The sequence below is a fragment of the Oncorhynchus mykiss genome, chromosome 3 (assembly GCF_057628025.1).
Source record: "Oncorhynchus mykiss isolate SJ-2025 chromosome 3, ASM5762802v1, whole genome shotgun sequence".
NCBI lineage: Eukaryota > Metazoa > Chordata > Actinopteri > Salmoniformes > Salmonidae > Oncorhynchus > Oncorhynchus mykiss.
In genome coordinates, this window is record NC_143024.1 from 50846308 (window position 1) to 50862266 (window position 15959).

Here is a 15959-nt window from a genome sequence, read left to right on the forward strand (position 1 = left end):
CATCGCCAACAAACTATCATTGTCCAAACACACCAAGACAGTCATGAAGAGGGCACGACAAAACCTTTTCCCTCTCAGATGACTGAAAAGATTAGGCATGGGTTCCCAGACCCTCAAAGTTCTACAGCTGAACCAACGAGAGCATCCTGGCCAGTTGCATCACCACCTGGTATGGCAACTGCTCTGCTCTGTAAGGCGCTACAGAGGGTAGTGCGTATGGCCCAATACATCACTGGGGCCAAGCTATCTGCCATCCAGGACCTATATACTGTGTCAGAGGAAAGCCCTAAAATATTGTCAAAGACTCCAGTCACCCAAGTCATAGACTGTTGTCCCTGCTTCCACACAGCAAGAAGTACCGGAGAGCCAGGTTCTAACTCAAAACGGCTCCTACCCCCAAGACTGCTCAACAAAATAATCAAAATGGCCACCCGGACTACTTACACTTACTTGTTAGAATAAGGCTGTACTGTAACACGTGGAAGTCATCAAGGGGGCTGAATAGTTTCCAAAAGCATTCTATGCATAGCATGCACATTACAAAATACCTATTCTCACAGGACTAGTATTACTAAAGAATGTTGGGTATGTAATCACTCCAGAATGTCCGTTATTCTTGAAGACAAATCGGACAGGATTTTATTTTTTAATCAGACTGCCCCCTGTAATTCTTAATTGTTTTCCAATAAATGTACAGTTAAAGGAAGCCTGGAGGTTTTTATTCTCTGAATATTTGATTCGAGGAAGTGTGGTCATAATAATTAGGATATTTTGGCGATCCGAAGTACGTCCTAAATAACCTCCACATTTTGTTTCGTTACAGCCTTGTTCTAAAATGTATTACATTCTACTCATCAATCCACAAACACCCCACAAAGACAAAGCTAAAACTTGCAAAAATGAACTGATATATTACTTTTACATAAGTATTCAGACCCTTTACTCAGTACTTTGTTGAAGCACCTTTGGCAGCAATCACAGCCTTGAGTATTCTTGGGTATAACGCTACAAGCTTTGGCGCACCTGAGCACTATGGAGCAGGTTTTCATCAAGGATCTATGAACTTTGCTCCGTTCATCTTTCTCTCAATCCTGACTAGTCTCCCGGTCCGTGCCACTGAAATAAATCCCCACCACATGATGCTGCCACCTGCATGCTTCACAGTAGGGATGGTGTCAGGTTTCCTCCAGATGTGACACTTGGCATTCAGGCCAAAGTGATCAATCTTGGTTTCATCAGAGAATCTTGTTTCTCATGGTCAGAGTCCTTTAGGTGCTTTTTGGCAAATTCCAAGCGGGCTGTCATGTTCCTTTTACTGAGGAGTGGCTTCCGTCTGGCCACTACCATAAAGGCCTGATTGGTGGAGTGCTGCAGAGATGGTTGTCCTTCTGGAAGGTTCTCCACTCTCCACAGAGGAACTCTGGAGCTCTTTCAGAGTGACCATCGGTTTCTTGGTCACCTCCCTGACCAAGGCCCTTCTACCCCCAATTTCTCAGTTTGACAGGGCGGCCAGCTCTAGGAAGAGTCTGTGTGGTTCCAACCTTCTTCAATTTAAGAATGATGGAGGCCGCTGTGTTCTTGGGGACCATCAATGCAGCAAAAATGTTTTGGTACATTTCCCCAGATCTGTGCCTTGACACAATCCTGTCTCGGAGCTCTACGGACAATTCCTTCGACATCATGGTTTGGTTTTTACTCTTACATGCAATGTCAACTGTGAGACCTTATTTAGACAGGTATGCCTTTCCAAATCATGTCCAATCAATTGATTTACCACAGGTTGACTCCAAGTTTTTAGAAACATCAAAGATGATCAATGCAAACAGGATGCACCTGCGCTCAATTTCAAGTCTTGTCGCAAAAGGTCTGAAGATGTAAATAAGGCGTTTATCAGTCTCAAAAGTGTTTTTGTTGTCATTATGTGGTATTGTGTATTATAGATAGTGAATAAAAAAGATGTAATCAATTTCAGAATAAGGCTGTAAAGTAAAAAAATGTGGAAAGAGTCAAGGTCTTTGAAAACTTTCCGAATGCACTGTACGTGTCACGTAAAGAAAGCAAGGTTTGAGGAAATAGGGAATGTTTTTCCTAAACAAAATGGAAGATTTCAGTAAGAGAATGGCTGTAATTATGTTTCAGCATCACAGACACCGCGATAAATACTGATGATCTGTGGTGGTCAACGCAGCTGGGAGAAGAGAAACAATGGGTACTAGTCACACAGCGCAGCAAGTCTGAGTCCGGGCCAGGCAGAATCAAACAAATTACTGGTCAGATTCCTTCTAGTCATTTGTGTCTTAATTATTTTATCAAACTGTGTGCTTAAAAGGGCCTCCCGGGTGGCACAGTGGTTAAGGGCGCTGTACTGCAGCGCCAGCTGTGCCATCAGAGACTCTGGGTTCGCGCCCAGGCTCTGTCGTAACCGGCCGCGACCGGGAGGTCCGTGGGGCGTCGCACAATTGGCCTAGCGTCGTCCGGTTTGCCCCCCCCCCACCTTCCTACTATTGAGTCCCCCCCCACCTTTCTACCATTGAGTTGCGCCCCCCCCCCCCCCCACCTTCCTACTATTGAGTTGCTCGGCCGGTAGGGATGTCCTTGTCTCATCGCGCACCAGCGACTCCTGTGTGGGGCCGGGCGCAGTGCGCGCTAACCAAGGTTGCCAGGTGCACGGTGTTTCCTCCGGCACATTGGTGCGGCTGGCTTCCGGGTTGGATGCGCGCTGTGTTAAGAAGCAGTGCGGCTTGGTTGGGTTGTGTATCGGAGGAGGACGCATGACTTTCAACCTTCGTCTCTCCCGAGCCCGTATGGGAGTTGTAGCGATGAGACAAATTAAAACAATTGGATACCACAAAATTGAGGAGAAAAAGGGGTCAAATTCAACAAAACCACACAAAAAAAAAAACTGTGTGCTTAAAGCATCAAACAAGCTCAGTTGATTTAATTCAAACACAGGATGTCTCTATGGAAAAATACACGTTTAAACATTTTGACCGATTGATTGAAACTCTTAGTCGACCAAGATATATATTTTTTTTAAATGTTTAAATAAATTAAAAAAATAGAAATCCAGGGAGGGGGGCCTACATTTTTTTGTATTAGGCGACAGTACAATCTCACCTTTTATTTTAGAGCTTTTAAATTAAAGGTAGACCAATTATGATTTTTCAACGGCAATACCGATTATTGGACAACCAAAAAAAAGCTGATAACGATTGAAAATATAAATATATATAAAATAATGACAATTACAACAATACTGACTGAACACTTATTTTAACTTAATATAATACATAAATAAAATACATTTAGTCTCAAGTAAAAAATGAAACGTTCAATTTGGTTTAAATAATGCAAAAACAGCATTGGAGAAGAAAGTAAAAGTGCAATATGTGCTATGTAAGAAAGCGTTTAAGTTCCTTGCTCAGAACATGAGAACATATGAAAGCTTGTGGTTCCTATAACATGAGTCTTCAATATTCCCAGTTAAGAAGTTGTAGGTTGTAGTTTTGTATAGGAATTATAGGACTATACCATTTGTATTTCATATACCTATGACGTTACCCATGCAGAGCAAGGGAAACAACCACCCCAAGGCTCAGAGCGAGTGAAGTTTGACACGCTTAGCGCGCTAACTAACCAGCCATTTCACTTCGGTCACACCAGCCTCATCTCGGGAGTTGATAGGTTTGAAGTCATAAACAGCGCAATGCTTGACGCACAACGAAGAGCTACTGGCAAAACGCACAAAAATGAATGTTGCCTGCTTCTGCATACCACCGCTCAGTCAGATACTTGTATGCTCAGTCAGATTATATGCAACACAGGACACGCTAGATAATTTCTAGTAATATCATCAATCATGTGTAGTTAACAATCAATCATAATCACTAGTTTTTTATAAGATAAGTTTAATGCTAGCTAGCAACTTCCCTTGGCTTACTGCATTTGCGCAACAGGCAGTCTCCTTATGGAGTGCAACGAGAGAGAGGCAGGTCGTTATTGCGTTGGACTAGTTAACTAAGGTTGCAAATATGGATCCCCCGAGCTGACAAGGTGAAAATCTGTCTTTCTGCCCCTGAACGAGGCAGTTAACCCACCGTTCCTAGGCCGTCATTGAAAATAAGAATGTGTTCTTAACTGACTTGCCTAGTTAAATAAAAAAATTAAAATAATACAACTGTACTGCAGTTAATACAACAAAAACAAAACAAAAAAAAATCTGCAACCAAAAATACCGATTTCCGATTGTTATGAAAACTTGAAATCGGCCCTAATTAAATCGGCTATTCCGATTAAATCAGTCGACCTCTAGTTGAGATGTTTTAGGTGGTTTTGAACATGATAATATTCCCACACACAAAAAAGCAGTCTGAATAGCAAAAGCATTAAACTGCTTCAGGATGAAACTACTACAATAGCATTCCTCCCTTTTCCCCTCCTCCTGCCATGCCAGACTCCACCCATGTGTGTGTTTGTAAGCAGAGAAGCAGGCAAATGAGGAAGAGGCCCTTGGGGAAAAAAAGTAGGCTCAGCGATATAACAGGTGCAGAAAGTAAACAGCAGAGTGGGTCAATTTACACAACTAAGAGTTCTGAATCAAGTGGATCAACTTTGCCACAGTTCCGTTGTCGTATCTACCACGTAACTGCGTGAAGCGAACTTGCGCACATACAGTGTCTGGCTGTGAGAACTAAACCTTCTGTCTCACTCGTCGCAATATCGTGGTGCTGCTCGTGCAAAGTCACTTCGCTGAGTATATCTTTAAATACCATGCTGTGACAGAGGGGGAGGCGTGTTCTAAAGCACAAACTGGCCCGAGCCGTATCAGAAGGGGAAACGGGCGTGAAATAGGACCAGTCCCACACTAGATCAGAGAGGGGAGCCAGAGAGAAAGGAACCAGTCCCACCTGTATGAGAGAGGCATGAGTGAAAATCGGACCAGCCGCACCCACCGTCTGATGTTTGGGGTGTGCCTGTCTGCATCGCTCTACCCTCTGCCTGCTTGGGGAAACACTCACAGGGGAAATGTTTTAACTGCTAAAGAAAGAAAGTCCTCAACAGCCAGGCATTACCAGGGTCCCACCGCAGTGCAGATGACACTTGCAATGTGAAAGAAAAGATAAATATATCCAATAGGCTTCGACATCAGCTCTGGGGGTTTGTTTAGGTTTGGGAGACTATACTACACCATTTTATTCCTAGCCCTGCACAGAGAAACACAAAGGAAAGAGTTCTAGCACAGGTGAGGAGATGGAGGGCAGGCTGGCAACGGTGTCCGTGGAAATGTGGAACACATAGGTTGCTCAGCAACAGCTCCATCACACCCAAGCCAGACCCACTCCCATTACTACTTCAACCTCCTTCTCCAGCTACTCTTCCAGGTGAGAGAGCTGGAGCCCTGGCAGTTGGTCAAGCCGACTAAGTAAAACGGTGTTCCTGGCAACCAACTTAAATATTAATGAGGGAGAAACTAATGCATTAATGTTGTTATCAAAATCAGCAGAGTTCATTTGATCAACGGCAAAACCAGCTAAGCAAGCCTGTGCTCTTACATGTGTATAGCCTAGGAGGTGTAGTTATGTATACGAGTTGTACCATGAAAATAAAATGCTGTGAAGCATTACAAGAAAATATCATTTTATTCTCAGCTTGAGATTCTCAATAGGCAACTCCAACTTTCTTTGACCAAAAATAACTAAAAAGCAACAAATTTGCAATGAAAACAATGTTTCATTCTGAAAAAAAGTGAGTTACTCACAAGGAAAGAAAGGTCCCTCTTGTACCAATAAAATATATCTTACCTTGGTTCTTGTTTTGACTTTTGACTTGACCTTTTGGCGCCGTTTCAGCTTCTTCTTGCTCAAAGTTTTCTTTCCCCTGAAACACATTGTGAAATAAAATAGCAAATTCAGTAAGAGTTGGGCATATAGCCCATCACAGAAATGTCTAATCAATATGGTAACACATGCAAAAAAATACATGTAAAAAAAATTGACGCAGATTTGTTAGTTCTTGCTGTGGGATGTTACCCCACTCTTCCACCAAGGCAAGTTCCCAGACATTTCTGGGGGGAGGGGTGGCCCTAGCCCTCTGATCCAACAGATTCCAGACGTGCTCAATGGGATTGAGATCCGGGCTCTTCGCTGGCCACGGTAGAACACCGACATCCCTGTCTTGCAGGAAGTCACGCACAGAACGAGCAGTATGGCTGGTGGCATTGTCATGCTGGAGGGTCATGTCATGATTAAAGGTCGACCGATTATGATTTTTCAACGCCGATACCGATTGGAGGACCAAAAAAAGACGAAAATGATTCAAATCGGACGATTTTTATATATACACATTTGTAATAAATGACAATTACAACAATACTGAATGAACACTTATTTTAACTTAATATAATACATAAATAAAATAAATTTAGTCTCAAAAAAAGAATGAAACATGTTCAATTTGGTTTAAATAATGCAAAAACAGTGTTGGAGAAGTAAAAGTGCAATATGTGCCATGTAGCGTTTAAGTTCCTTGCTCAGAACATATAAAAGTTGGTGCTTCCTTTAAACATGAGTCTTCAATATTCCCAGTTAAGAAGTTTTAGGTTGTAGGACTATTTCTCTCTATACCATTTCTATTTCATATACCTTTGACTATTGGATGTTCTTATAGGCACTATAGTATTGCCAGCCTAATCTCGGGAGTTGATAGGCTTGAAGTCATAAACAGCGCAATGCTTGAAGCACAGCGAAGAGCTACTGGCAAACACAGGAAAGCGCCGCTCAGTCAGACTATTAGAATTAAGTCTATGATTTGATAGAGCAAACATACAGAAATATGACCCTCAGGTCATTATTATTTCAGTGAAATATGGAACTGTTCCGTATCTTATCGAACGGGTGGCATCCACAAGTCTAAATATTGCTGTTACATTGCACAACCTTCAATGTTATGTCATAATTATGTACAATTCTGGCAAATTAATTACGGTCTTTGTTAGGAAAAAATGGTCTTCACATAGTTTGCAACAAGCCAGGCAGCCCAAACTGCTGCATATACCCTGACTCTGCTTGCACAGAACGCAAGAGAAGTGACACAATTTCCCTAGTTATAAGATATTCATGTTAACAGGCAATATTAACTAAAAATGCAGGTTTAAAAAAAACATGTGTATTGATTTTAAGAAAGGCATTGATGTTTATGGTTAGGTACACATTGGTGCAACGACAGTGCTTTTTTCACGAATGCACTTGTTAAATAGTCTCCCGTTTGGCGAAGTAGGCTGTGATTCAATGATAAATTAACAGGCAACGCATTGATTATATGCAACACAGGACAAGCTAGATTAACTAATAATAACATCAACCATGTGTAGGTAACATTCACTAGTTAAGATTGTTTTTTTTATAAGATAAGTTTAATGCTAGCTAGCAACTTATCTTGGCTCCTTGCTGCACTCGCGTAACAGGTGGTCAGCGTGCCAAGCAGTCTCCTCTTGGACTGCAATGTAATCGGCCATAATAGGCGTCCAAAAATGCAGATTGTTGTGAAAACTTGAAATCGGCCATGCAGATTAATCGGTCGACCTCTAGTCAGGATGAGCCTGCAGGAAGGGTACCACGAGGGAGGAGGATGTCTTCCCTGTAACGCACAATGTTGAGATTGCCTGCAATGACAACAAGCTCAGTCCGATGATGCCACCCCAAACCATGACGGACCCTCCACATCGATCCCGCTCCAGAGTAAATGCCTCAGTGTAACACTCATTCCTTCGACGACAAACGCGAATCTGACCATCACCCCTGGTGAGACAAAACCGTGACTCAGTGAAGAGCACTTTTTGCCAGTCCTGTCTGTTCCAGCGACGGTGGGTTTGTGCCCATAGGCAACGTTGTTGCCGGTGATGTCTGGTGAGGACCTGCCTTACAACAGGACTACAAACCCTCAGTCTAGTCTCTCTCAGCCAATTGCGGACAGTCGGAGCACTGATGTGCACTGATGTGGGTTCCTGGTGTAACTCGAGCAATTGTTGTTGCCATTCTGTACCTGTCCCGCAGGTGTGATGTTCGGATGTACAGATCCTGTGCAGGTGTTGTTACACGTGGTCTGCTACTGCGAGGACGATCAGCTGTCAGTCCTGTGTTAGGCGTCACCCAAATTGTGCGCCGCCCCATGGGTCTCCCGGTCGCAGCCGACTGCGACAGAACCTGGACTCGAATCAGGATCTCGTGGCACAGCTACCACTGCGCCCTTAGACCACTGCACCACTCGGGAGACCCTGTCAAACTTAACTATCGTTAGTTAAGGCAAGAAATACAGATACCAGACACAGCACCTTCAGAAAGTATTCAAACCCCTTACATTGACATTTTGTTGTGTTACAGCCTGAATTTAAAATTGATTAAATTGAGATAATGTCAAAGTGGAATTGTCATATTGTTTTACAACTTATTTAAAATTTAAAAGCTGAAATGTCTTGAGTCAATCCCTTTGTTATGGCAAGTGTAAATAAGTTCAGGAGTAGAAATGTTTAGCAAGTTACATACTGAAAAAAATATATACATTTCAACATAAAGTGTAGATCCCATGTTTCATGAGCTGAAATAAAAAAATCCCAGAAATGTTCCATCAGCAAAAAAAAACATCAAATGTTGTACAAACTGTAAGTGAGCAATTCTCCTTTGCCAAGATAATCCATCCACCTGACAGGTTTGGCATATCAAGAAGCTGATTAAATGGCATGATCATTACACAGGTTCACCTTGTGCTGGGAACAAAAGGCCAATAAAAATGTGCGGTTTCACAATGCCACAGATGTCTGTGTTTTAAGGAAGCGTGCATCTGGCATGCTGACTGCAGGAATGTCCACCAGAGCTGTTGCCAAAGAATTGAATGTTGATTTCTCTACCGTAACATCAGGTTTGAAAATTTGGTAGTACGTCCAACCGGCCTCACAACAGCAGACCATGTGTAACCACACCAGCCCAGGATCGCCACATCCGGCCTCTTCACCTGCAGTATCGTTTGAGACCAGCCACCCGGACAGATGATGAAACTGAAAAGTATTTGTCTAATAAAGCCCTCGTGGGGAAAAACCTCATTCTGATTGGTTGGGGCTGGCTCTCTAGTGGGCCCACCTATGGGTGCGCCCCTGCCCAGTCATGTGAAATCCATAGGTAAGGGCCTAATGAATGGATTTCAATTCACTGATTTCCTTACATAAACTAACTCAGTAAAATTGTTTAATGGGTTTATACTTTTGTTCAGTATAATAGGTTGCATGGACCCTGTATGCAATAGGTGTTTAACATGATTTTCAAACAACTACCTCCTCTCTGTACGACAAACACAGAGATAATTTTAAGATCCCTCAGTTAAGCAGTGAATTTCAAACACATACAACCACAAAGACCAGGGAGGATTTCCAATGCTTCGCAAAAGGCACCTATTGGTAGATTGGGGGGGGCAGACATTGGAATATCCCTTTGAGCATGGTGAAGTTATTAATTACACTTTGTATGGTGTATCAATACACCCAGTTGTAGGGAAGCCCCCGAAGTGACTTGACTGTGTCATCTTAGGAATTCAGCATTCCCAGTGTTGATCTTGCCAAACCCCATCTTCACACCTCTGAGAAGCAGAGCTTCTGTTGTGATAACATCCTGTAGGTCTGATATCTGATTGGAGGTTAACTTTACAGTAATGCTATCAATCAACAACTCATATTTTGAATCCAAACAACTAAGATGCTTATAAAAGGGTATTAGATTTGCTGTTCTTTCGCCTATGTTCCTGACTTGCTGTGGTGAGATACCTACACTTTATTTTTCTTTCTCCCTCTCCCAAGAGCTATGGGCTATGGCACAATCCATGGTTTCTTTGTCCCGCTCTGATCATGCCTTGTAATACTTGTCATTGCTTTGCAATTTAAGCTTAATACATTGTACAAAGTAATTAAAAACACTTGTAATTAGAATTCCAATCTCATGACCGTTCCTTGATTGCCCATGGTTTATCAAGTCTCTTGCATATTGCTATTTATCTTATGGAGTAAATAATCATGTTAAAAGGCTAATTGCATAGTCTTAATCCAAGTTGCATGTGGAAGTAATTCAAATACATACAGAGCATCCAGATTGTATTCAGACCCCTTGACTTTTTCCAGTTGCGTTAAAGCCTTATTCTAAAATTGATAAAATAATTTTCTTCCATCAATCTACACACAATACTCCATAATAACAAAGCAAAAACAGGGTTAGACATTTTTGCCAATGTATAAAAAAAATCTTAAAATATCTCATTTACATAATTATTCAGACCTTTAATTCAGTACTTTGTTGAAGCACCTTTGACAGTGATTACAGAGTTGAGACTTCATGGGCATGACGCTACAAGCTTGGCACACCTATATTTAGGGAGTTTCTCCCATTCTTCTCTGCAGATTCTGTCAAGCTCTGTCAGGTTGGATGGGGAGTGTTGCAGCACAGCTATTTTCAGGTCTCTTCAGAGATGTTCGATAGGGTTCAAGTACATTGAGACTTAGCCAAGACAACGCAAGTCTGGCTTCGGGACGTGCGCTTAGGGTTGTAGTCCTGTTGGAAGGTGAACCTTCGCCCAGCCTGAAAACCTGCGCCAGTGCGCTCAGGACTTAATTAAGGATCTCTGTACTTTGCTACGTTTATCTTTGCATCAATCATGATTAGCCTCCCAGTCCCACTTCACCGTAGGGATAGTGCCAGGTTTCCTCCAGACCTGACACTTGGTATTCAGGCCAGAGATAATCTCATTTCTCATGGTGTGAGAGTCCTTAACTTCTTCAGGCTGGGGGGCAGTATTGAGTAGCTTGGATGAATAAGGTGCCCAGAGTAAACTGCCTGCTACTCAGGCCAAGAAACTAAGACATGCATATTATTAGTAGATTTGGATCGGTCCTTTTTGAAAAGCTCTCAGCTCTTATTCTCTCCTCCTTCACAGTAGAATCATCAAACAAGGCTCTAAAGACTGTTGAAATCTAGAGGAAGCCTTAGCGGAAATTTGGTCCGATTTACTTCCTATCTTGGATAGGCAAAGTATTGAAAAACTAAAAACCTCAGATTTCCCACTTCCTGGTTGGATTTTTTCTCAGGATTTAGCCTGCCATATGAGTTCTGTTATACTCACAGACATCATTCAAACACTGAAGTTTCTAAAACTGTTTGAATATACCATAATATAATATAGCCTGCTAACCTTTCTATTAGCTAAATATACAGGTTTAAAAATATATACTTCTGTGTATTGATTTTAAGAAAGGCATTGATGTTTATGGTTAGGTATACGGAGCAACAGTCCTTTTTCGCGAATGCGCACCGCATCAATTAAATGCAACGCAGGACACGCTAGATAAACTTGTAATATCAACCATGTGTAGTTAACTAGTGGTTATGATTGATTGATTGTTTTTTATAAGACAAGTTTAATGCTAGATAGCAACATACCTTGGCTTCTTACTGCACTCACGTAACAGGCAGGCTCCTCGTGAGGCAAGTGGTTAGAGAGCGTTGAACTAGTTAACCGTAAGGTTGCAAGATTGAATCCCTGAACTGACATGGTAAAAATTGTTGTTCTGCCTCTGAACAAGGCAGTTGACACACCATTCCTAGGCTGTCATTGAAAATAAGAATGTGTTCTTAACCGACTTGCCTCTTTAAATAAAGTTGTAAAAAAATAAATAATAATTCAAATCGGCATCCAAAAATACACATTTTCGATTATGAGAACTTCGGCCATTCCGATTAATCGGTCGACCTCTAGTCTGAATACCTTCCGAATACACTGTATAATCCCAGTTAAGGCCACCATTTTATCTCTGAGAAAAAAAGCACTGGCTACGTTTGCCAGAGTCATGCCTAGATGGAACAGTTTTTGTCAAATTGATGTCAAAAGTAGATTTTTTTTCCATTTTAGCTAACCCTTTTCCTAACCTTAACCTAATTATCCTAAACTGCTACGTTAATTCTCCTAACCAGCTGCGTAAATTCTACAGAAATGCTCCTAAACCTACTTTGGAGGTGTCAATTTTGATAGAACCATTTGCCAGGGTAGGGTTGCTACTACAGCCCTGTGAATTTGGGCCCACACACCATATAATTAGGAATTACAATAATACAATCGGCATGAACACTCTTATGATGGGATAAAGGTGAGCCATTTTGGTCAGGGAGATGGTCAACCATGGTTTGCCAATGCTGTAATACACTATTGTGTAAAATTAATTTTAAGAATTGATCTGCAATGTTTGTTAGCTAGCCAACCAGACAGTTTTAGAGGAATGATTCCATAAAAATAAATGTATTATAGAAAAGTGCTATATTCAGATTCAATTTGCCTAATTTTAGTTAATGTGACAAAACAATCATCTAAACCACTGAAATATTTTTTTTAAACCAAAAACAGTATTTTCAGCTGTTTAAAGTTGGTGTACAAAACCCAAAGTAAGATGCAAAAACAAAACTTAAGCATGGGAAGCATAGAAATAATGCACATAGACTAGATCTACCACTTCTTAGACTTGCGTTCAATGAGAATGATAGATCTAAACACTCACATTGCTATGTGAATTTAATCAGTCACCCAAAAGGTTACATATTGCAGCTTTAACTGACAATATGCCAATATTCCATTCAAACAATGCAGTCAATCCACAATTGAGGTCTTCATGGGTCTATCAGCTGTAGCTACATAGACCCGAGACACAATCCCAATCTAACTGGACCTGGCCCAGACCCCTTAGAATATTGGGTCCACACGGATCCGCGAAGCCCTCTAATACACAAACATACACCGCTGAATCTGTGGATGATAAGACTTACACAAGTTGTGATACTGTATCATATAATAGCACTCACAGCTTTCAAAGAAAACAAAAATGTTGACATTTATGGTCTGTTTACACATTTTAGAGGCTATTTATACAGAACATTTGTATTAACTGTATTTAGAATTACATGACAATATCTTTGGTTGACAATTATATTACACAATTTCTGAGATCTCACTTAACTTTATTTTCCTGCATAAGTAAAACCGGGTTTCTGCCTCTACTGCCACTCAATCCAATTGAATTGGGTTTCGCCCTGACCAATATGGCTGGAAATTAAAACCAATTCTCTAACATTCAGGGTCTATGACACAGCCCCACTAGTAAATAAATAGGATCTATACCACATACATTGTTCGATCCAATCTAGCTAGCTACGTGAGATGTCAAATCAAGCAGCTACTGGCATTTGTTTTTATTTACCTGCCGAATGTATAGACTAGCTAGCTAACTACACACATTCACCAACATGCATTGATCATACGTAGAGTACAGTCCTGACGTAAGCTGGCAAGCCTGTATACTGCAGTGCGTAAAAAAGAACCAAAAACGCAACTAGAGTAGATAGCTAACGTTAGCTAGCTATGCTAAATAACGGGCTAGCTAATTAGGTTAGCTAACTACTCATTACTAGTTAGTTGGCTAGTAAGTTACCGATTTAACCTAGTAACATAATTGATGGGTAACAGCATGTGAGTAAATCAGAGAATTCAAAACGAACCTACCCGTCTCCCACAATAAAATTATTATGACTGGACACTAACGTTAACGCTGGCAGCTATCATGTGGCCAGTTAGCTGTTAAACTGCTAAGTGTTGGATTGCTAGCTAGCTGTCAAAGCTAGCCACCTTGCTAGCAAACTAGGTAGAGAGGTTGGCCTGGCTAACTGAATATTAGCCGATTAAACATAACTCCATGATATAAGATGGATTTTCCATCGTAAATCGTTTAGTTTAGTAGACTAAGTGGATGTGAGCGTGCAGTCAAACAATATTGGTTGAGTGACAAACCCAGGTAGTTGGGCTAATTTGCAAGCTAGCTACAAGGCTAGCCAGCTTTGTGTCAGACATTTCTCATTTTCACCCAACCTACCTTCCTTGGTTTATCCCTTGCTCTTTGTCATTGATAGCCGTGGTATAAATCCTCCTGTATCTTTCCGCCAAAGCTCGCCCAGAGAGTAGAAGCTGGTACCGACTTCGGCAATCCGACTGGGTTCCCGGTGTTTGACACGAACCCATACCAATGGAGGAGAAATCGTCACCAACTCCAGAAATGACCCTGATGCCTATCCTCATCGAAGGCGATGTGGATGGAAGAATCCCTCCACCGGCTGCAGCAGCAGCACACATCATCGTTTTGGAGAACAATGCATATATTACATTTAAAAAACAATTAGATAGTTTTCAATTATATCTCAACGGTCATTTTAAAAGCCTATATTTCGCGTCATTTGTCCATCCTGTCCTGCAAAACAACAGAATTGTTACATCCCAGTGTATCTTCCAAAAACGGAAAAAAATTTAGCCCGCGCGATGCAACTGGGAAATATGCTTCTAATTTCAGAGCGTCGAATCGGTCTTTCTTTCCCGGAATTCCGAATCTCAAACCATATCGTCTTTTAATTCGGGATTAAAGCAAAGAAGAATCAAAGAAAATGTGTCATATCGCCTTTTGTTCTAGTTTGTTCCTTGTGTATTTCTTCACCCCGAATTGGCAGCACCGTCAGTTGAGCTGCCATTTTAGCTTCATCATCCTTCCCTGTTCGTCGTTTCGCTGTCAAGCATGCATGCTGGGATACATTTCCATGCACATAATACTGTATTTGTAATAGTAATGGTATTATTCTAGGACACTGTCACTGCATATTGTAATATAATTCTTCGTATTTACAATTCCCGATAAATAATTAACAGTGTTTTGTAAGAGAAAATAATTCCGTTTTTATAAATATGTAGCTAGTTATTATTTTGAAAACAAGGAATTTCATTCAAGGACAATGCAAAAATCAAGTTAGGCCTAAATAGTCTGCTTTTGAATCTATTCATGTTTTTGTTAAGGCTTGGCCTTAATTTTAAGGATATTGTCAGTAACCATGGCAACCATATCAAATGGAAAATAATTGGCTACTTGGCTACTTATCTAAAGGCCTGAGATACATTTAATCTCTGGGGGAGAACACTTAAAAAGTATGGTACTTTTCCATGAAGAACAATTGATGGAACTCTTTACAAGTATTTTTGTGGCAGTGGAAGAAGTACCAAATGTTTTTTTACCTTTATTTAACTAGGCAAGTCAGTTAAGAACAAATTCTTATGACGGCCTAGGAACAGGGGAAGAACAACAGATTTGTACCTTGTCAGCTTGGGGATTTGAACTTGCAACCTTCTGGTTGCTAGTCCAACACTCTAACCACTAGGCAGATTTGCTGCCCCATTTTACTTATGCCAAGCAGTTAAATATTGTCACAGTTAAATTTAAATGATTTGTCTGATCATGCTGATAGACCAAAACCTTATTAGTTTGGATTGTGGGGCAGTTAGATCTCATATTTCATCACAAATAACTACACTCAGACTAGCCTAATAAACTTTTATACACTCTCCTACTATAATACCACAGTATATGCAGTACAGAAGACAAGGAGGCATTGTTAAAGTACAGCAGTGAAAGGTCCTCAGAGGAGGAAGAGGAGGGCCATCCTCCTGAGTGAAATGTCATACAAATACCTAGGAGGCTCGAAGACTTCACCCCCTTCCATAGACCTACATGGTAATTATGACCACTTCCAGAGGACATCCTCCAACCAATCCAATCTTTTTCAGTATGAACTGACATGTTGTCTATCCAATCATAGGATGAGGATGAGAGAATTAACCTGGGCTGCGGTCCAAACAATTAAAAGAAAAACCCTTGTCCACTTACATTTGCCTTATGCCCTTGGGGGAATCCCCGTCGCCATCTTGGAGGGTGCCGTCGCTAGAAGCATGTGTTTCAGACATAAGGAAGTGGATGGCTGCAAACTTTCTACTTTTAAACTCGGACAAAACAGAGATGCTTGTTCTAGGTCCCAAGAAACAAAGAGATCTTCTGTTGAATCTGACAATTA

At 41.2% G+C, this 15959-nt stretch overlaps 1 protein-coding gene across 41 annotated transcripts in view; it reads right to left on the reverse strand.

Annotated features, from left to right (window-relative positions):
* LOC110519948 (E3 ubiquitin-protein ligase MYCBP2) overlaps positions 1–14659 on the reverse strand; it is a 344341-nt gene extending 329682 nt beyond the window's left edge. For 40 of the 41 annotated variants that reach the window (XR_016494672.1, XR_016494675.1, XR_016494673.1 and 37 more), the window contains exons 1-2: positions 13946–14649; positions 5802–5877 (exon numbers count right to left, since the gene is read on the reverse strand). Coding sequence is in view for 37 of the 41 variants with exons in the window: in XM_090229490.1 (XP_090085616.1) it covers positions 5802–5877; positions 13946–14205 (336 nt within the window). In the remaining 4 variants the exon portion in view is untranslated. Of the gene's footprint in view, positions 1–5801; positions 5878–13945 lie in introns of all 41 variants that reach the window. The other variant, XM_090229470.1, reaches the window with a different exon arrangement.
* Positions 14660–15959: the final 1300 nt, after the last annotated feature.